Here is a 21,846-nt window from a genome sequence, read left to right as displayed (position 1 = left end):
GTTCCCAGGAAAAATAAAACTCATGAAATATTTCTTTAGGCAGCCATGTTGAATGAAAAATGCAAGAGGAATGTCAAACAGATTCCCGAAACGGCATTAAGAAATAGCTGAAGTTAAAGAACTTGGGCAGTAAAAAGAAAAATGAAAAGGTGGAGGCAGGTTCTCACAAAAAACAAAGACAAATCTTTGGAAATAAGAGAAGTCTGTAAGCCCAAACTCAAAACATACCCTAAACTGTCTGCAGCCAGCCAGAAAGTTGGCATAGTCCAATCTTTTTCTTGCAGTGTCCAATTATATTGGCTTTACAAAACCTTTTGGAAAACGAGTTACTTTTCTAGTAAAATAGACTTTTTAACTACCTTTCAATTACCTCATTGTCATTTACTGGCACATTCAACCTGACAGAATTTTCTCTGCTTCACTGATAAAAGTACCAACAAGCAGGTAGGGCACAAAAGACGGCCAAGTCAAATCACATTGCGGAAAGTCCAACAGAGGGTCTACTGGTGCAAAACTGAAAAATATATATAGAGAAAACAGTGGCAAAAGCAAGGATTGCAGCATGCCATACTTGTGAGAAAGGATATTAACAGCAACCTGTGAGCGTGTGTCCGTCACATCACTGTAACTCGCTGAAAGACAGCCAACGCAAGGAGTGAAGAGGCTTGAGAAAACTGGCGAGACAAATCCCTCCCCTGCAGAACCTGAGAGGAGAGGCACGTACTCTTGATGCTGCATTAATGTGATGCCAACCAAAAATGAGTAGCAAAGCTGATTCAGCTGTACTTCCATAGGTGGGAGCAAAGGTCCAAATGGCCTGGCCTGAGAGGACGACAAGTGGGACTTTGTGGGCAGCAGTCAATGAGCTGACAGAGTCATCACAGGAGTAAGGTCCCTTGCTTCAACTAACAGACTGAAGCTGCTCCTGGAACAACCGGAATAAAAGTACTTTTGCAGAAATACTGATACCAAGTTTGTAGCAAGGTTTTTTTTCCCCACAGCTGTCTACTTTACCTGCTTCTTGGAACATATGCCATGTTTCACCTAAGTAAAAGCAAATGGAGACAAACACCAGAGCCAAGGGCTCTAGTTTATCCAATATCAAAATGCTGGGCTGCTTTGACTTATTCAAGAGCTGAGCAGGAGTTGCTTCAATGATTATTGTACTTGGAAAAATTGTGCTGGCTTCCCTCACTCTTTTGTCTTCATTCTGCTATCGCAGAGATCAGAAGTAGTTGGTTTGAGGGCACGGCAGGGTGATCTGCAGAGATTCTGCTTCTCGTTTCCTCATATTCTGAACTCATACCTTTTCCCCCCTTGCCCTGGGGCAGGGGCTGACTAAACTGGAAAGGGGCAAAAAGACACAGAAATACTACAGGATGTGCCTGGCTGGCTTTCAAGAGGAAAACTCTATACTATAAGATGACCCAAGCCTTCAACTACAGGAACACAAGAGATCTCCTCTTCAGTCCACTAAGGTGACCAAGTGCTATGCCTCAATACATCCAAAGGAAGAACTGCGCCACAACCTCACATATTAAAAAAAAAAGAAACAAACAAAACTCACCCTCGAACTGTACTCTAGAAGTATCTGGCTGCCAACATGAAGCAGTGCTTCATGCACTGCCAGACAGCTGCTCCTTTCTATCCCCAGCAAAGGGAAAGGGAAAATATTCCCCTGGCTGGTGATACAACCCATAGATCACAAGCTTGATCACACTGAGTGTATCTTGTTTTCTCTAGGACGTGCAAGTCATCCAGTCCAAGAGAAGTGGAAAGTCAAAGAATAAATCATTAGTCAAGATACTTCCAACTGCTGTCAACACATTTCAAAGTCAGAGTGAAGTTCAAAGCAGGCATTAAAAATCATGAGACTACAATCTCAATTTTTAAGCCAAAGAAAAGCGTTTCGTTTACTCGTATCTCCCTTCAAAAGCAGTAGCCTTTACATCCCCAGCTGTTAAAAAACACAACTTTTGTTACAATGAGGATGTCAATGTAAGAATAAAATGGAGATTTTCACATAAACTGTGAACTGCAACTTCAGGTTGCAGTTAGGAAATTAACCCAAAGGATTTTATTTATATATATATATATATATAAACAAACCTTATTAGATAGTGAAATAATAAAATAATCAATGCAATACCCTAATCTTGCTTTTCTCAGGAAATGAGTAAGCTGGTTTACACAAAAAAACACATATGGCATTGACACTGTAGTATTCTTCCTTGTGTCCACAAACAGGTACTATTCCATAAGGCTTGCGGGATTTACCACAAAACAGACACAAGGAACAAAAAGCCAATATAAATATAGAAAAATCTGAACAAAACATTCCACTAGGTTACAGAAATTATCTTATAAGATGATTGGCAATTTCAAATAAAGTTTAAATTCAATTAAGTTATAATCCATTTATTTGGGGAAAAATTTAAACTAAAACTCTAAATTGAACAAAGTATTTTTACTGATTTTATTTATTAAAATTAAGTAATTCACACAAAGTTAGGACTATCATTCTTAATAATAATAATACTAGAACTCATCGGGTGTTGACCATACTGTATAAGCCTTGAACCAACACCATGAAATGTCTAAGCCTTCCAGATTACGTTGGTTAAGAACATATTTTGTACTTCAAGCCTCCTTCCTTGGAGGATAAAGGTAATGCATGTAAATTGACTATTGAGATTTTTCCCTTACCGTCCCTCCTAATCATTTTTGTTAGGTTCTAAGGTTTCTAATGTAATTCCATTCTAGGCAATTTTTTATTCCTAAGAAGGTATTCTCACTTTTTTCTAACACTGTTCACTGAGGTTTGTCTGTTCAGTCAACAAGCTCATGAGTGGAAATTTTGCCTTTCATTTGCTAATAAAGAATCCAGAAAGTGAAAAATTGCACTTATTACCATGTATAGCCATCAACTGGGATGGTAAACTCAAAATGTCTGGCAGTACAAGATATGCTACGAGTTTTAAAAGTTAAATGGTTAAAAGAAAGGGGCACAGAATAAGTACAGGAAATGCTACAGATGAGGTCCTGGACACAAAGCAATTTAAAAAAAAAAAAATACTTAAAAAAAAAAAAATCAGACAAAGTTTAAGGAAGTGCTGAAAATTCAAACTTCAGTCCCAACACAACAGTGTCATCCTTCCTCTTCGAGGAGGTAGGGCACAAACTCTGCCATTAGCAACATGAACATACCTGGGGAACAGGAGAGAGAAACACATTCATTTTCCTTATAACACGCCTTAAATCTTCTCCAAGACATGCCTGTTTGCAGTTCCATATCAGTCTCAATGACAAACTCTCTAGCAAACCAGCACATCCAAATTCAACACTGCATCTCAGCAAGAAGAAATCTTCCTTTCTGCACATAGCTAAACTTCCCTCTTCTTCAGGAGAAGCAGATATGTTTCTCACCATTTTCTACATAATTCTGCAAATACACTATCTTCCAGCAGTTAACATTGCAGGATAATCCTGCATTATAAATTATTAAACAGACAAATATTTAAAACTCTTTAGGAAAGAAAAAAAACTTCTATCCAAACTATTCTGAGTAAACTTTTTGTAATCGCTTCAAATTATCCTCAAATAACTTCCCAACCAAGATGATTAAAGGTCACTAGTACATTGCAAAGCATATTTTTATGAGATAAATTCCATTATAATTGCAACAACTACTCCAGCCACAATTTAGACATACAATCCAATTATCCATTTCATTTTCATTTACACCTCATGGGCTAGATCATTTATCATGTTTCATGATAATGATCAGAAAGCACATGGAAAGTGATTTCTGGAGGTAACAAATTACCTACCATATTAGCATAGCTTACAAAATCCTGTCAACAAGTACTATGCATAAATATGAGCTAATTAAATTTACAATGTGCAGGAGCGTTTGATATGCTCCTTGCTTTTCTAGCAGCTGCCAAAAAATCTGGGTTACTAAATTCAACATACCAGTTTAGCCGCTTAAGTACAGTAATTTAGCTCTTCATAACACATCAGGAATCATTATGCCACTAGAACACCAACAGGTAGACAGCATGCAGTGGGCTCAAGATCTGGAGATGAATCTCTCATCATCTGGTATTACTGCTTCTTGCCACCGAACCATCCATCATGTCTCTGAGACAGCTTGGAATGATAGTGCCAGACCCTCACATTACTGCTCCTTGAACTCTGTCTCATCCATCTTTGGCATCGTTCCCCATTTGCAGCGAAGTATCATTGCCCTGCTGCAAAACTGAGTGTGAACCTGTAATGCCTTTAACCTGCAGTGCCACTCTAATAGTAATTGATTTCCTTCTGTGGCAGGGACAGCACTCAGTGAGACTGCGTATGGCTGCTGAAGCCGGGAGATGGTCAGGACAGTAGGACAATTTAAGCGCCTTATGCCTTTAGGAATATGCCCCATGTCCAAAGAAATGCTGCTATATTTCCACAGCTAGCTATTTTCTAACATGTAGATTTATCAATACATATAATTGATACAAGGATATACGTGCAGTTTGTGTTCCTGCAGTTCATCTACAATTTAATAGCAAGATTCACTCAAATGCAGCTGAAAATTAATGTTAGGGGTGGCTTCACTTTGTATTTTTGTTAAGTGATTCAGTATTAGAACACTATTAGATTTTTAAATACATACTAAAGCACAGAGGTGCACCTGCATTCAAAAAGGAACTCACATTAACTCTACATTGATCATGGCAAGGCTTCACTAGCATGATGACTTGTGTACCATAAACCACCCAAGACTAAGCGTTTTAATTGAGCTTCATCTGAATGCTGTTATAAAAGTTTAATAAATCAAAGTGATCAAAATGCCCCCAGTGGCAGGTTGGGATTCAGTTTCCAATTCAAATTCCCTTTAATATATGGCTTCTCTGACATCCTGCATTTTCTGCCATCTATGTTGAATTCCAAATGTACTCCTTTTCATGATTACCACGCATCTGCTCATCGGCACACGTTTTTAACAACCCTGCACAATACACAGAGATGTCAGACCTAGAGGGGTTTTCCCCTCCCCCAAACTGTAAAGTGATGGCAGGTAAAGGAACTCTGTCTACCCGTGCTGGTTTCAGCTGGGACAGAGTTTATTTTTTTTTTCTAGTAGCTGGCATAGTGCTGTGGTTTGGATTTAGCATGAGAAGAATGTTGATAACTTACTGATGGTTTAGTTGTTGCTAAGTAGAGCTTACACCAATCAAGGACTTGTCAGCTTCCCATGCTCTACTGACTGAGAAGGCTGGAGGTGCACAAGAAGCTGGGAGGGGGCACAGCCAGGACAGCTGACCCCAACTGGCCAAAGGGCTATTCCAGACCGTATGACATCACGCTCAGTGTATAAACTGGGGGAAAGCTGGCTGGGGGGGGCCACTGCTCAGGTACTGGCTGGGCATCGGTTGGTGGGGGCTGAGCAACTGCATCGCACATCACTTACTTTATATATTCCGGGATTATTATTAGTAGTACTACTATTTTTTTATTTCAATTATTAAACTATTCTTGTCTCAACCCATGACTTTTCACACTTTTCCAGTTCTCTCCCCCATCCCACCACGCTCACAGCTGTGTGGTGCTCAGTTGCCAGCTGGGGTTAAACCATGACACTACCCTTAATTAAATATTTTCCTAACCTCCCTGCTAACATCAGTGGCATTTAAACTGAGACAGACCACCCTAAGCTGCAGTATTCAAAGAAAATACTTGATTTAAATAAATGTAGTGACAGACCAGATACTAGAAGGGAAATTATCCAAGTGAAATACAGCACTGATGCAGTGGGGCAGTCTGGAGACATCTCTAATTAAGATGAGAAAAAAAAAATCACATTACTGCAAATGATCTTCATGTCATTGTACATGGATAAAACACAGATCTAAGAAACAAAGAACCCCTCTTATTTCCTCCCTGATGTGACACCTGCCGAGAGCTTTTTCCTCGCCTTTCTTTCCTTTGCACTGCCTCCCATCAAATCTAAAGGCAAACAGGCATCCCACTATTCAGAGTGATTACATTTTGATTTCCCAAATGCTTTATGTGCTGCTTGCATTCACCTACGTACTTTCCCAATAAGGAGGCACATGAGAAAATGACAAAGTTATAGGACAACACCTCAACAGCGAGATCACGCTCACGCAATCAATGATTAATGCCACATCTGTGGTATCGCTGGCAACATGATTTTGAACCGGGCTGAGTGAAGCCGCATCATATATTGGCTTTGCTGGATTAGGCAGAGCAGGTGATACCCATCTTGTGCTGCCTGTGAGGGGGCTGATAATATCTGGTCTGCCACAGAGGCAGAAGACTCCAGAGGAACATTACCTAAAGCCAGCACTAAGCCTGCTGGCACAGAGCTAACTCCTCTGCAACTGTGAGCTGCCTGGCCAAGTTCATCCCAGGTCACTACTTCCCATTAAAGGCTTCCACTGATTTTGATTGACCCTACAGCTGTATTTATTTTACTGCCAAATAACAGCGAGGTCTCCACAAGACCAGACAAGAACAAGTAGCAGCCCATTGCCTGGCAAGCAGGGGAGGGCCCTTTTCCAGCCCCCCTCCCTGCTCTGGGCTCCTGGCCCTTGGGCCAGCTCTGGCGAGCTGATTGCACTCCCCAGTAAGGTAGAGGTGCCCAGCCAGGCTGAGGAGGCAGCAGCTCCATGCTCGCTTGGTTGTTGAACCAGCCCATGGAAGCGACACAGCCCTAGAGCAAAGAGAGGGACTGTGCTTAGTGAGGGGCATGGGAGAGCAGCGAGAAGAGGAGCAAAGCTTTCCTCCCTGCCAACAGCTGCCCTCTCACCGACGCTTTACCCAAACACTAAACCCAGAGATCCCTTAAAGCCCTCCCCAGCCTCAGCCCTCCCCGTCTCTGCACTGCTCCCTCTTGGGCCAGCATGAGCGTTTCTCTTCCACATGGCAAGAGGAATCAGGATTACAAACCAAACTTCAAAAGTTCTTTTTTCTGGGTTAATTTTGGTGGAGAAAAAAAAAAGAAAAAAGCTTTATTGACTAATGGGATTTCCCTAACACCTTGCTAGCAAGTGGTGTGGAACAACAGGAGCAGAGTGAAGCTGTCAGTGCCGAGGACCCAGTGACACCTCTATGTGCATTTCAGGTAGTTTTGCCTGGGATGAGCTTTAGTCATTACTGAATGCCGACTGGCAGCTGGAAAGCATTATGTGCCCACCTTGAGGTTTACATCCCTCAAAGAAGGATAGGTCCCTTCTGATGGGAAGCGAGGGCCAGGAAGTGGGGATAATCCAGATATTTGCTTTCAAAACACATTTCTTTCTGAACGTTTATGTACATGCTTGAAGATGACCTTCAGAAAACCAGTCAGGCCCGCTACGTGTTCATTCCTGGATATAAGATAGTGTCACACCTAATGGCACACAAAATAGCGTCAGACCTAACAAGTAGGAAAGTACACAAGAAAAACTATTTGTAGTTCTAAAAGTGATCAGATGCCTGGACACGTACCAGCTTCATATATACAAAAGCAATGCTCAAAAAGAAACAAAAATAGCCACGGCTGGTAAACATCAATCTGGCTAATTACCAGCTTCCCTGGCCTTCCTCCTCCTCTTTTTTATCCTTCGTCCTGCTGGTTTCAACTCAGAGCCTGCAGGGAGAGAACTCCCATCATGGTTTGCACTGAGAAGTGCGTGCAGGAGAGAGAAGAGAAGAGGACTTCCACTGGGTTTGCTATCTCATACAGGATATCTCGTAACTCTCCATATGGGTTGGATGAAGCCTTGCAGGAAACACAACAGGAACTGCTGGCTGCTTGGACTCACAAACCAAAGTGCCACACAGCATCAGCATCCACCATTGATGTCAGGTGAAAGTATACACCAGGCAATGAAAACCATAAATAGACACTGTCCTTGCATAAAATTAGTTAATAAGTTAATTGTGAATCTGTTTTGGTTCCTGCACCGTTATTTTTTAATAGGTGATTTTTAAGTTAACTATGATTCTTATATAAAGGTATTTAGCAGTTATGCAAACCTGGGCAGAGTTTATAAATCTATGCTTTGGCACAAGAGGTTATATGTTATTCATTCTTACCTGTGAGTGAGAACAGGATTGAGTTTGACGGTTTAGGAGATGACTAACAAAAATAAAGATTAAAAAAGCCCACCTCATAGCAGCTCAGTCACCTTGCATGGTCACTTTTCTTCCCTGATGTAGCCATTAATTTCGTGTTTTGTTAGTATCTGATAAACTCTTTCGACATGATCTGTGGATTCATGTGTAGAGCAAACAGCACACTTTGAAGAAGAAACAAGTTAAGATGAGCAGTATTCTCTCTCTGCCTCTGTACTTTGCCCCTCTGCTCTACACTCACTCATCTTCTCCATGAATGAGAAATGAAGTCATGACACTGCTGTCCAAGCTTAGAGGGTACCTACGGCCTCTTAAAAGATGCCTGAACCACAGACCCCTGGGAAGGTAAAATCCTATGCTAGCACGGAACACCTCTACATCTAATCTTCTCTGATACTCTGCCCCAAATACCAGCTACTGAGCCCAGCCATGGGCGGGATGTGGGGCCACAGGACTTTGGCTTTTGCTCTGATCCAGATCAGTCGCCTTAAAGTTCAGGGAATGCAGTAGGACGATGCAAATCATCACAGAAGAGGCTACCTTTTGCCTAATGAGCATACTAATCTAGACTATATCAAGCAGTACAAAACTTATGTCTTTTGAGATAAAAGCAAAACGTGTGCTTTATCTTATATGTTTCAGATCTTCCTGAAGAACAAACCACAAACTACAACAAAACAACAGTTCGCATTAAAGACTTCAAGAAGATTCTAAGTAGACAGAAACACTCTTCACCCAAACTAAGGCAACACTGGGATGAAGCAATCGGATAGGCAATGCCCATCATACCAAACAGCAGACTAATCTTTGTCAAGAATACAAGATTTTACCACACAAACTTTAAAAGTCATGCACACATGAAAAGATTTTGAAATAAGAGCACCTTGCTCCCCCCTTGAAAAAAAAAAAAGTAAGCAAACTGCTGCAAAGCATTATGGCATTTCAAGTTTAGTATGTCCATTAAAGATCTAGATGAGGCAGAGGTAGCCTCAGCAAGTTTGCAGACAACACCAAACTGGGAGGAGTGGCTGATAACGCCAGAGGGTCTCGCTGACATCCAGAGAGACCTCAACAGGCTGGAGGAATGGGAAAGCAACTTGGCAGAAAAGGTCCTGGGGGTCCTGGTGGACACCATATTGAATATGAGCTAGCAATGTGCCTGGGGAGGAGGGGGAAGGCATGTCAAGGGAGGTGATCCTTCCCCTCTATTCAGCACTGGTAAGACCACACCTGGAGTGCTGGATCTCCCGCTGGGCTCCTCAGTACGAGAGATATGTCCAACAAGGGCCACAAAGATGATGACAGGTCCATGAGGGAAGGCTGAGAGAAGTGGGACTGCTCAGACTGAAGAAGAGAAGGCTGAAGGGAAATCTCATCAATGTGTATAAATACCTGAAGGGAAGGTGCAAAGAGGATGGAGCCAGGCTCTTTTCAGTGGTGCCCAGCAACATGTCAAGAGACAATGGACACAAACTGAAACACAGTAAGTTCCCTCTGAACATCAGAAAACACTTTTTTACTGTGAGGGGGGCCACGCACTGGCACAGGTTGCCCAGGGAGGTTGTGGAGTCTCCATTCTTGGAGATATTTCAGAAGCCGTCTGGACAGGGTCCTGGGCAACCAGCTCTACATGGTTCTGCTTGGTTGAACCAGATGACCTCCAGAGGTCCACTCCAACCTCAACCTTTCTCTGACTGATTTCAAATGTAGCCCTGCACAGCCAAGGTTGTTCAACAAAGAACGATGGAATTGAGCCTGTTCCAAACACTCTGTATTTCTGCTACCTCCAGCAAATCCAAGTCTTTTTGGTTTCTTTTAAAAATGCAGTCAAAAATATTTTCTGCTGCTTCTCCAGGAAAAGCAATTTTCCTGTGCATTCTAAAAATAATGGGCAACTTGTCTAACCTAATCTTTTGTGGAGTAAAAAAAAAAAGAATCTACTCTTCGTCAAACAGAGAACTTAATACTGGATGACAAATATATGGGTCATTTTGCAAAATTGGTACATAGAAAATTAGCCTGTTGCAAGCGAGAGGTATATATTCAGACTACCTGGCGCATTTTCTTCTATCTGCTGCCTAGTGCTCTCCATGTCATTAGACAGGCATATTTTTAAGTCCACTACTACACTGAACAAATAAACCAGGTAAAAAAATTGAGGACACAAATTGGTAGTAGAGCTTTCACTTTTTTCCAGACAAAACAAATACTAGTGGAACTTGGAAAGTGAATTTCAAACCACAACTTTCTCAAAAGGAAAGACTTCAGGGTTTTTTTAAGAGAAAAAAATAATGCTTCTATGAGAAATATTTGCCAGGGGCAAACTCCATCTTCACAGTGTTCTGGCATCACTGGGGACTAGGCAAATTTCTGGTTTTCCGATACAAAATCCTTAAAGGGATTTCAGACAAGAAAGGCAGAAATATCAGTGCCAAGACTTCCTTCCATCATTGAAACTGCTCCTGATGGCAAACAGTCCAGTAAGGGAAAAAAGAAGCCTATCACCACACACCTCACCAAAACTTGAACCAAATGACTTAGAGATTGACCACTTGCTTGACTTTGACCACTTGACAAGTCAAAGCAAATACATGAAACAAAATAACTTCTTTCATATTAGTAAACCCCTACAAACAGACCAGTTTACCAGAACTTGTGATTTCTGGCTCAGAAGACAGTAGAGGAAAACATGTGGAAGAAAACTGGCTTTCTTTTGTTTTCTGTTGCTAACTTGGATTTACCAATACATTTCCGTATTGGAACTATAAATCAAGGTGTAGACCTCCCCTTGCTTTGACCCCACCATAGAGCTATTTGGGCTGGATGAAGAAATGTTACAAAGAAAAACTACATTTACCTAGTGAAAACATCAACATTTGTTATACTTTATGACTCAAATAAAACTTAGTAGCGTATTAGTAGAACCAGATATATGGTAGAGCTATTATAGGTTATTAACAAACATTACGGTTGCTTCATACAGTCTTTTTCCTTATTTTTCTTCTCTGTCTTTAACACTAACCTACATTTTCTTCCAACTAATCTAAGATCCACTACACAAAACAAAACACACTGTATTTCCTGCTGCTGATTTTGCAGCATTTAATAGCATAATATTAAGTTTTGTACAATTACTCTGTTAACAATGTAGCTACTTTAAAGGAAAACTCAGGAAAGCATACAAACACTTTACATAAAGTGTAATTCTTTATCATACCATCTGAGAGAGTGGTTTCCTTGGGATCTTTTTGACAATTAGAGCAACAAACTTCTGTTTCATGAAAATAAGAAGAAAAGAAAAAAAAAAACCACCACAACAAAAAACTCCCAAACAAACCCGAAAACTTAGTACTCAAGTAGATCTTCCAGATCCACCGCAGCCAAAGAGACTGGTGGTTTCATTCACGGTCCCTGCAGGACTGTCTGAGCGTAAGACATTCCAAAAAGGGACAAAGGAAATTGAGATTATCCTGCAAAGTTTTGCTAACAAACCACACAGGAACGCATCATTAGTTTCATCTCCTCCTGATAGCCACTTTTAACATGCCAAGACAACCAAGAAGTGGATCACAATTGATGTGATGAAAACTAGCTCGTTTCTTGATGTACAAGGTCACTTTTCTAATAAATATTGCCAACTTCAGAAAAATATTCCAGTAGCTTTTAAGAGCTCTGAAAAATGACACAGTACAAGAACTGGTTAAAAAGCAAAGATCTTTACTGACTGAAGAGATCAATGCTATTTGGTACTGTAATTTGCAAAGCCTACACAATTGTATACAGCAAGTGTATGCATGAGCCAGGGCACGGGTGATGTCTTTGGGCACTTAATTTCTACAATTCCATGTTAAGTAGTAAAAGGAGCAGAAAGACTTTGAGAGCACAATACATTTGTTCTCAAAAGCAAGTAAGAAACACGTAAAAAGAAAGAAACTGTCAGTGACTTCTTGTTCACTCTTACTTAGATATCACAGCTACAGTTCCTCCCAGCATCTCCCTCAAGTTCCAGTGCAGACAACCCTGAAGACTTCAACAAATCACCTTCCCAGAAACTGCCAATTTACCAGCCACCAAGGGAAAATATAAATAGACGATTAATCAGATGGACCTATCCAGGAGGATAAGTCAACTAACTGTAATGACAGCACCAAGCTTCCTGTAAAAGGAAAGGGGAAAGGGAGAGCTCCTTCTCTATGTATCCAAGAACGATAGCAATGCCATAGAAACCATGTAAAAAAATCAATGCAATGCAGTCACTGAGCTGGGAGCTGAAGACCAGCTCTAAGCAAAGGTGAGACATTAAATCATTTGGAACTACTTTTGGTAAAATGTCATGATTGAATTACAAATCCTACCTTAGTTTGATTTTTCTTCAATAAATTAATCAGAGTAATTGTGTTATCCCTTTCTGGGTCTTTAAATGCATACCATCCCTCCCAGGTAAGTACATTTGTAATAAGGTTTAGAACTCCACTGAGTAATTCTTCTTCTGTTAAAGCTCAAAATGAAATAATGATGTTTCAACGTGATGTACGTTATATAACTGGAAATTTTCATTACCAAGACTAACTTATAGACTGCCCATCAGAAAAGTATCAGATACCTCTACACCTATATTATGGTACCGCATGTCCGTACAAATGTGAAATATGTAAGGATCTCATACCTAAACAACAGGGCAACAACTCCTGTTCCTCATCCCTTGCTCTCTAATAGCCCGTGTTGTCAATAAAGTTTGGCTTCTACAAACCGAAGACCTTATCATTACTCAAAACGATCTGGAAGCAATACTAAAGCCATGACAAAGTAAATTGTGTTTCATCGTTTTTTTTCCCCTCCTCTGGCTGTGAGAACACACAGATCGATACTCTTCAGCACGAGAATTCTGCAGCAAAATTTTCATTTGTTACAAACAGCAACAAAAAGGCCCCAAGCATGCCCTGTCACTTCCAGTTTAGAAGGAAACACACTAATAAACTCTTCCCCCTGGGTCATCTTTGACAATGGGCAATACTATGCCAGCTCTTATTAAAGGCAATTCGTATCAGTGGCCCAAAAATTTCCTTTAAAATTATCATCTTTTGTATCCATGTAGCAGGATGTCAGCTTTAAAGTGCCACTGAGATATAGGACCTGTCATTATGGTTAATTTTCAGTACAGTTTTAACACCAGGGTAGCTGATCCCTAAGGGTATGCTTTTTTGGCTAACAAGATTTATTTAGCGGTTATCCAGACAAACAAGAAAATATATTACTGTATATTGCTTTTCAAATATAACAGCAAGCAATAAATCCTACTATAAAATATAAATCTTTTTTCTATACCACAATGTCAAATGGATGAAAATGTTTTTAGAAGATTAATATTTTTCTTTTATTTTTTTTCTTTAAATTATATATATTAAAAAAAAAAAACTTAAAATTCTTGGGTTTCCACTGCAAAAAGCACAAAAAAAGTAAAATGAACTTTAAAATATGAAACCTATATAACCATTGTATATATAGCTAGATATCTATCAAGTTTATGTTTCAAGACATAAAGATGGTATTCTCTATCAGATGACCCAAGCAGAACAATATGCTGCACTGAAAAAGAGAGTACTATGAAGTTTGATACTGTTATCTCATTTTTTTCAGAGAAATAGCGGTTTAAACGCTATTTTATTGCTCTATTAAAATAGAAAAAAAAATAGAAAATTTCATTTATTGGATAAATACATCCATTTGCCCTGCTTTTCTAACAACAAAACAGAAAGTTTGTTTTCATGTTGTAACCAGCCTAATTTCATTGTACTAGGATGAAGACCATCTTGCACTTTGCTAGACAAAAGGTACATCTACAGAATAAAAAGCTGTTAACATATTGTCTAAATCCTCATATGGTCAGCAAAGCCCATTTTTATTGATGTTATATAGAAGGCATAAAACCTAGTTGACCTCAATCAACTGGTCTTGCAGGGAAAAGACCTCTGCCAGTAAATGCCAGGTACCAAATATCTTAAAGTGTTTCCTATGCTACTTTTATTTCTACAAGCTGAGGACGATCTTGCTTTCCCTGTCCCGGCTCCAGACGCAGTGGCTGACTCCCAGATGCCGACGGACCAAACTGCCGACTGCTGGCCCAACGAGTCAAGCAAGAGCCCGTCATGCACCCAACCCCTGCACTTGCCTGACCAAAACAGACCCCACACCAGGCAGCAGCACCACAAGCAGATTCTGTACACCACTGCTTTTTCTCACTTCAAAAACATTAAGCCTCATCACGACTACGAATGAAATGGGCAATTTCACAGGCGACACAACTAGGCAAGGAGAGACTTTAAAGGTTGGACTTGATGATCTTAAAGGTCTTTTCCAACCTAAACGATTCCATGATTCTATGACTTCATAGCTTATCCCAGGCCAAACAGCAAGTGACTTTTGGAAGCAAAAACTGCACTCCTATATTCAACCATATCCTTCGCCAGCCAGATGACATGCTTCCAGAACACAAAATACAAAAATAAATCACCAATCCGACATTGCCACACGCAAATTATGGTTGCACCCCAGACAGGCTTCTGAATGAATTGCAACGAAGTAGTATTTCAAGTAGAAAAAGGCAAGTTTTTCATATTCTTCCTCCTACTTCAGAAGTTGGAAATCATCACAGAACATTTCCATAATGCTCTCAGTCCTTGGGTAGGTGAAAGTTTACAACTATTTTTATATACCTGTCTTCCAGGTAACAGAACAATGCATTATTATTTGCTGTACTACCAGTCTGCTCAAGGCAACGGGTTTTAAAAGGGAATGTTAACTAACTACAGTGGATTCTCTCATACCTGTAAAAATATTTATGAAAACTTAAGCCGTTTTCACCTTAAGTTAAACAAATAGCATTCACAGAAAAGCATACAGGCACGTTAAAGACACTGCAAGATCAGGGTTTTTACACACACGTGGAATACGGAAAGGAATTGCAAGAAGTTTTGCAAACTAGTCCTTCATTTTACAGCAATTTCAGAAGCCTTATGGGGCTATCTTTGTATGACCGTTTCAAATCAAGGCACCTGTAAGCTAAGTAAAAGGTACAAGTAGAAAGCACTGGTATTAAGAGCATTTAAATGGATAAAATGAAAGCAATTAAAACTTTACCTCGAACAATAAGTTGAGCAAAATTTGACACTCCCGAACCTCTCTCTGACTGAGTCACACAACGGTACAAATCCTGGTCAGTTTTTGTCACCTCTTGCAACTTAAAGGTAGCAGCAAATCTTCTGTGATTGATATTTTTAGTCTGAGCAACTGGAATATCTTCCCCATTTCTTCTCTGAAAATAAGAGAAACCAAGGCAGAGTTAGGTCATAAGAATACAGAAGACATTTAGCACGATCATCACACAAAGAGTACATAAATACACCAAATGCATTCGCCTTGTGCTGCATTTCCATGGTAGAAGAGCTCAGTGCTGAGGTCCCATCAAGGGACAAGCAGTACTCAAAAGCATTTTAGAATCAGCTTTGGGGTTGAAAAGCACCATCAGACTTTCGCGCCCCCACAAAACATGACCATGCCATACTCGAACTGCTTCTGCTTCATAGCTGGAACCACAGGAGAGCCCAGCACTAGCAGTTGTACCCCTAAGAAAATTCATTCCACTTTAAATAAAATTATAACAGAAACATTGGGTGTATTATAAGAAATCTTTATACAAACATGGCATTGAGGGGTTTCATAGGTTTTCAACAGCTCTTTTTCAGCAACCAGCTAATGTTTCCTTTTTAATGCTCCCTTTTATCTGCCCAAATTCAATATGTTCTAAAATTGTACCTTTGTTATACTAAGCACCACCTATCTACGTAAAGCTAGTTAAAATAAAAAGGGGAGGGAAGGAAGCTGCAAAAAGAGGAATGCTGTTTATCTCATTTAAAGGAAGGAGCTTAAAGAGTTCTGAAAAAATCACAGCTACCACAAATCACTGAAAAATGTAATCTGTCTGAAGCTGTGGGGCAGGGCTAGAGGTCAGTAAGGTAGAAACAGTTTGAGCTCTTTTGTGACCCTTCTTCCTTATTCCCATTCATATTAAATGGTCAATTTTGATTTTAATCGAAGAACAGACCCTCCACCAAAAGTTAGCACTAAAAAAGAAAGAAACAAAACAAAAGAAAAAGAACAAACCCAGAAACACGCACCAAGCAAACAAACAATGTTCCTGCTCTCTCCCATGGACCAACCACGTGTTATTGCCCAACTGGGATACCGCTTCTGAGCACTCGGCTTTGCTCAGTCACCAGAAAGACATCATCATTTCCTTGTAACTGCATCGCCTGCTCTGCTCGATACGTAGCAAAACGTGACCTCCATGGACATTTTTAGCTCTAATCAACCCCCGCAATGAGAAACTTCACTGAGTTCTAAACCCCCGAGCTTTCTGTCTAACACAAGGAGCGGCACTGCTCAGCCACAAAATTTAATAACCTGAAAACCCGTGGCAAAAATAGAAAGGGGAGACAAGGGAAATGAGTTGATGCCGCACGTGTGTATTAGCTGGCTTCCCGTCACAGGTGGGAATTCTTCACAAAGCTCCAATGCTCCATCCACCCTGCGTGATCTTGGCACGGGTTAGTCACTCGCTGAACAGTTTTGCGGTAGCTTAGCCAGCACTGCTTCAAACTCACTGAAACAAGTATTCACTTCAACTATTAATATGTTTAAACATGAATTTTAGCTTCTGCCACCTTTCTTGCAGCAGTCAAAGCACCCATCCCACATTTCACTGAAAGCCTTGGGTGAAAACGTTCATTTATACCAACCTGGCAGATTTCAGCCGCTGGTACTCCACTACAAAGACCACGCCATCGCCTTCACCACCAGCAGGTTTATTGGTGTGACTCTTCCTCCTTTCATGAAGACACCACCCGTTTTTTCCCCCCTAGCCACCCTCTTTGCCGTTACACCAGAGGCACCTCTTTGCTGCTACCCAGGGGTAAGCTCAGCCTGCAGGGCCGGGCCAGAAAGTGCAGTGAGATGCAAAGGGTGAAACCAGATCTCCAAAAGGAGATGGCACACAAGACACTTGCAGAAGGTACTCGCACTGCTTCTCCCTAAACCAGTCACCATCCCACAACCACCAAAAGCCTGCTTATCATGTGGATGCTCTCCGACAGGGTGCTCACAGGGCAAAAGCAATGGAGGTTGGGTACTTGGAAACCTGGATCCACCGCAGCGCAGCCGAGCTGCCCTGCGGCAGGCACCGGCTCCCTCCTCAGCTCTGCAAGTATCTGCCTCCTATTAAGAAGAATTAAGGATGTTTGCTGATGCCTGCAAAGACTCCTACAAATGAAAGGCCTTATTGAACTTCAGGGATCAATGAAATTATTAAATTCCAATATCACACAAACGAGGGGTGGTGTTTAAGGCTTTATTTTGGTGCTGCTTAAGCTACAGTAAAGTTATTTTGTGGGAGGTGCACAGCCCCCTCTTGTTAGCTGGCTTCTCCTGATAGCAAAAGCTAAATCCGAAAGCAGGACTTCCAAGCTACTTTCCCCCTGGCCTCCGTTTCGACTCTCTGGAATGATAACTTAATATAAAATTTGGACCTAGTGCCTTAAAGTAACCAAACGTCATGGCACTTTCTTCCTCTCATGCTTGTCCGTGCCCTCCCATCCCACAGCACGCATTCCCATTGCCACAACATAACCAGTCAGCAAAGGGAAGTCGAGCTCCCCCGCTAACCACAAACTTGCCACGCAATTGTTAAAATGACCAAGCAGCATATAATAAACAGAAGGCATATTTTTAAAAATTTTACCATAGCAGGCTTTACAAGTAACCCATGTAAGCAGCCTTTCTTGCTCTGCTATGAAGGGAAAAATAAGTAGCAGAGTTTTCTAAAATGAAGGACTCCCTTCAGTAAGTCTGTGGCTTCAAATCTGAATGCCAAGCACTCAGTCTGCAGCAGAGAAGCATATCCAGGCTTGCTGTGTAAAATAATTTACCCTCCGAAGCTCAGAATTTGCTTATTTCAGCTGGTCTGCATGCTTCACGTTAGAGAAACTAAGCGAATTGGGCTCCTACTTAAAATGAAATATTAATGCACTTTCAGAGCAATTAATCAAAATGAAATTTAACAAGCTTTACAGTTCTACTCCAGCAACAAAACCTAGGATTTTCTTTTCTGTTTACATCAGTGATTTCCTACCACTTTGTCTTACAAGGCTTAGAGTAGTTGCTCAAATTTCTCTGTATTAGGGCTTGTTTCTTGGGAATCCAACTCCACAACTACATCTTCGAATTCTATCTTCACATACAGCTTATCCATTAAAATATTTTCCCTTCATTAAAATGATGAAAAGTTCAAACAGAAGAGAGTTCTCACTTAAAAATGAACGCTAAAGAAAATACCCTGCATTCATTTCAGCGCGTATCCCTTACACCGGTAAGCCATTAGCCAGTCAGAGTTCAGATGCACTGCCACGATCTCTTAATTAAATTCTTCTTTTTAATGTCAGGGCATTACTACTGATTTTAAAGGAGAGGAAAGAAAGGCAGCAGTGCTCTCTGCTTATTAGAGGGTTCCTGGTACATACTGTTTCAATTTATGTCCTGCTCACACTGAACAGAGCTTGAAAATGCTGCTCAATTAGGTTTTAAAAATTCAATTTAAAATTAATGTGGAGTTATACTAATAGGTAATGGCTGTACCCTGTGAGATCCTTGGTTCCTCCAGTCCCTTGCTGTCTGATTTGATAACCCTGAATTGCTCATTTAGGAGAGGTCACCACCAAGCAGTTCTCCTCCTTTTGTGAAAATAACTCTGGGCTGCACAAAGAAGGACGCTCTATAAACACTTGATTAAAAGAAATATAAGCGTGTGGAAAAACCTCCTTAATGCTGGCATTTCAGGCATTTAAAATCATGACCTAAGTCTCTGTGACTTCAAGGTTATTTTTAATTTGATAGGAACATGATTTTTTTTTCCCCCCAGGCAATGAAATGAGATCATCTGTATTTTAAACAAAGTCAACAGTAAAGTCTATGCAGCTTAAAAAACAATCACAGGCAAATTAACAATTAGCCTTATACGTCTCTTTTCTGTCTCATGGAAGAAATCAAGCATTTAATAAACATGAAATGAAATTTTAGCGGAGTTTCCAGAACCTGAATGGAACCAGAAGCATCTAAACCCCAACATCTTATTTAAGTGGTAGAATTTAGGTGAATTTCTAATCTTCTAACACAAATTTAAAACTTACCTGCATTTCTCTCTCAGCTTTTCAGGTTGAAAAGTGGTGGGGTTTGGTTTTTTTGTTTAAATAGCAATAAGATAATGTAACTTTCTGCGGTGATATTCCCTCTAAATTTTCCTGAACTCTTTTTTTTCCATACCAGTGATTTTTATCAGCCTGGACAGCTCAACCTTACACATCCCTGTCCCTTCCTTAGTGTAAACACCTTAAAATAAGTCCGCTCCACCGCTAATAATTACAGTCAACTCTGGTTGCCTTCTCAGGCTCTCGGCTGGATGCCGGGATGTCTCCAGAGATCAGAAGATGTCAACGCTTTGGCTGCAGTGACACCCGCGTTACTCTGGCAGCAGTGCCCGCTTCAGCTGGCCCCCATCGCTCCCTCCTCGCCTTCTTCACTCCTGTGCTCATACAGAAAACTGACCTGGAATTAAAAAAAAACCCCTTCCTGGAAAACGTATTCCCTCCCCACATATTATCATCACCAAACAGATTAGCTCCTGATCGGATTCACCGTGCAGCCACAGGGAGCGGAGGAGAGAGGGGGATCTGTGCAGGGAGCAGGGCGCAAAGGCGAGGGTTTGTCTGAGGAACTCCGTCCCCGAAGGTGCAATCAAAACTTCACCAGACAGCAGAAGGGCTGGAAGGATGCCCCCAGCAGCCCAGGGAATTGCACCTCTGCTGCCCCGAGGAAAAGGGAATTTGTAAAGAACGTGCTCCAAAACGTTCCTGATTTTACCCATTGTGTAAAGGGAGAAATGACATTTTTTCTGAAGAGGGAAAAAGGTTGAATGTGGATAGTTTGAATGCCAGTGATAACACGTGATCTCTGCCAAAAGATGTTTTCAAAAAATAAAACAACGTGAGGGGAATAACCGATACAAATAACTATACTTTTAACATATTACTTACATGTAGCTGTCTGGCACTCTTCAGCACACACAGCATATGCTTTTACAGCATTTAGAATACAAATTCCAAACGGAGAAAAATCTATCTTTCTAAAAAAATCTCTTTATTATTATTTTTATTCCTTTACACAAATGTCTCAATTTATTATCTTCTTAGAATACAAGAAGGTGAAGTAGCAATTTCTTTTGTTTGATCGATTTTTAAGAGAAAGGATACAGTTAAACTTGGTTTTTTTTTTTTAATAGGAAATTAATACAACTTGCTTTAACTTGCTGGTCTCCCTACATGCACGACAAATCAGACTAAGATTCTACTTTCCAATGAACTACACGTTCATTTATTAGTGGGAAAAGCAACATGGATTTTCCTATGCAAACATATATTGAAGATCTTGACTTAATGTGACAAGCCAAGTTTTATCCTGCAAGCTGCACTTTAGTACAGAAAAATCTATGTTTACTTTAAATGTCTTGGTTACGTGCACTGCTGTTACTTGAAATTGTCCACTCTGAAGTACCTCAACTTCTCTTGCGCTGCACTGAACCTCCTACTGAAGGAAGCAAGGATTCTCATGAAATAATCTAATTGAGAGCCATCTGGCCCTTCAGAGGTGGCAATCCTATTTTATTATAATAAAATCCACCGGAGGCAAAATAGCAAAATTCATACTACAGTGTCCCTGGCCAGGCCATTCCACTACACAAATAAAAATGACACTTGCTTTCTCTGTACATTTTAGAGCCTCTTATTTTGAACCTAATCTAACACATGACACAAAAAAACTGTATTAAAAAAAATAATAAAGAAGCTTTTCAGAAAGCTATGGTTCTTGAATGCATTGTTGTTGATTTTTTTAAACAAATACCATTATTCACAGAACTACCAACGCACACAGCAATGAAAGATCTGGATCACTCTGAGCAAAGCACGTTGAACTACAGCATTCATCCTGAGCTCTAAACAAAAAGTCTGACTAGTTAGGAGAAGACAACGAAGGAAAAAATTTGCAAAAAAATCCCACTGCTGAAGAACCAACATCACACTTCTCAGCAGACGATTCTACCCTTTTCTAAAAGCAGTCAAGTACACCAGCTGCTCTTATTCTTCTGTAACTCGTTAAACGCTGAAGCTATGTGAGGGAACTAGGGCCTGGGGTATCCGGCTACCTACGGCACCATCACACCCCTGAGGAGGGGACAACCTGAATGCACACCTTAACAGACAAGGCTCACGGGACTCAATGGCCAAAGAATTTATAAAAATGTATGTTTTTATAAACACCATCTTATTTTCAAGTGTCCGATTTATATGGGTTTAGGCCACTGGCTGGCTGAAGAAACTCTACCAGGACCACACAGAATGACCAAACTTCCACCGCAGCTGGTCTAGCTGTAAACTACAAAAGGGCGGAAGGAGAAGGCTGTGCCCGGTGTCCCTGGCGGTCAGTGAGCTGCCCCCCGGCACCGCCACGGCGCAGGCCCCCGCAGCGGCACGGCCCCCCAGCGCCCGATCCTCCCTCCAGCCGCTGTGGGAGCGGTAGGGTCCCCAGGGAAGAAACTTAAGGAAACGT

The 21,846-nt window shown here is 40.8% G+C and overlaps 1 protein-coding gene across 1 annotated transcript in view; it reads right to left on the bottom strand.

Annotated features, from left to right (window-relative positions):
- The window catches only part of PTPRK (protein tyrosine phosphatase receptor type K), a 384,122-nt gene that overhangs the window by 192,982 nt on the left and 169,294 nt on the right, over nt 1-21,846 (bottom strand). The window contains exon 6 of the mRNA XM_009644374.2: nt 15,274-15,448. Within this exon, the coding sequence (XP_009642669.2) occupies nt 15,274-15,448 (175 nt within the window). The remainder of the gene's footprint in view (nt 1-15,273; nt 15,449-21,846) is intronic.

Source organism: Egretta garzetta, unplaced genomic scaffold, assembly GCF_000687185.1.
Source record: "Egretta garzetta isolate BGI_Z169 unplaced genomic scaffold, ASM68718v1 scaffold397, whole genome shotgun sequence".
Lineage (NCBI taxonomy): Eukaryota > Metazoa > Chordata > Aves > Pelecaniformes > Ardeidae > Egretta > Egretta garzetta.
Note: the sequence above shows the minus strand (reverse complement) of the source record. Positions and strands in the feature narration are given on the sequence as shown.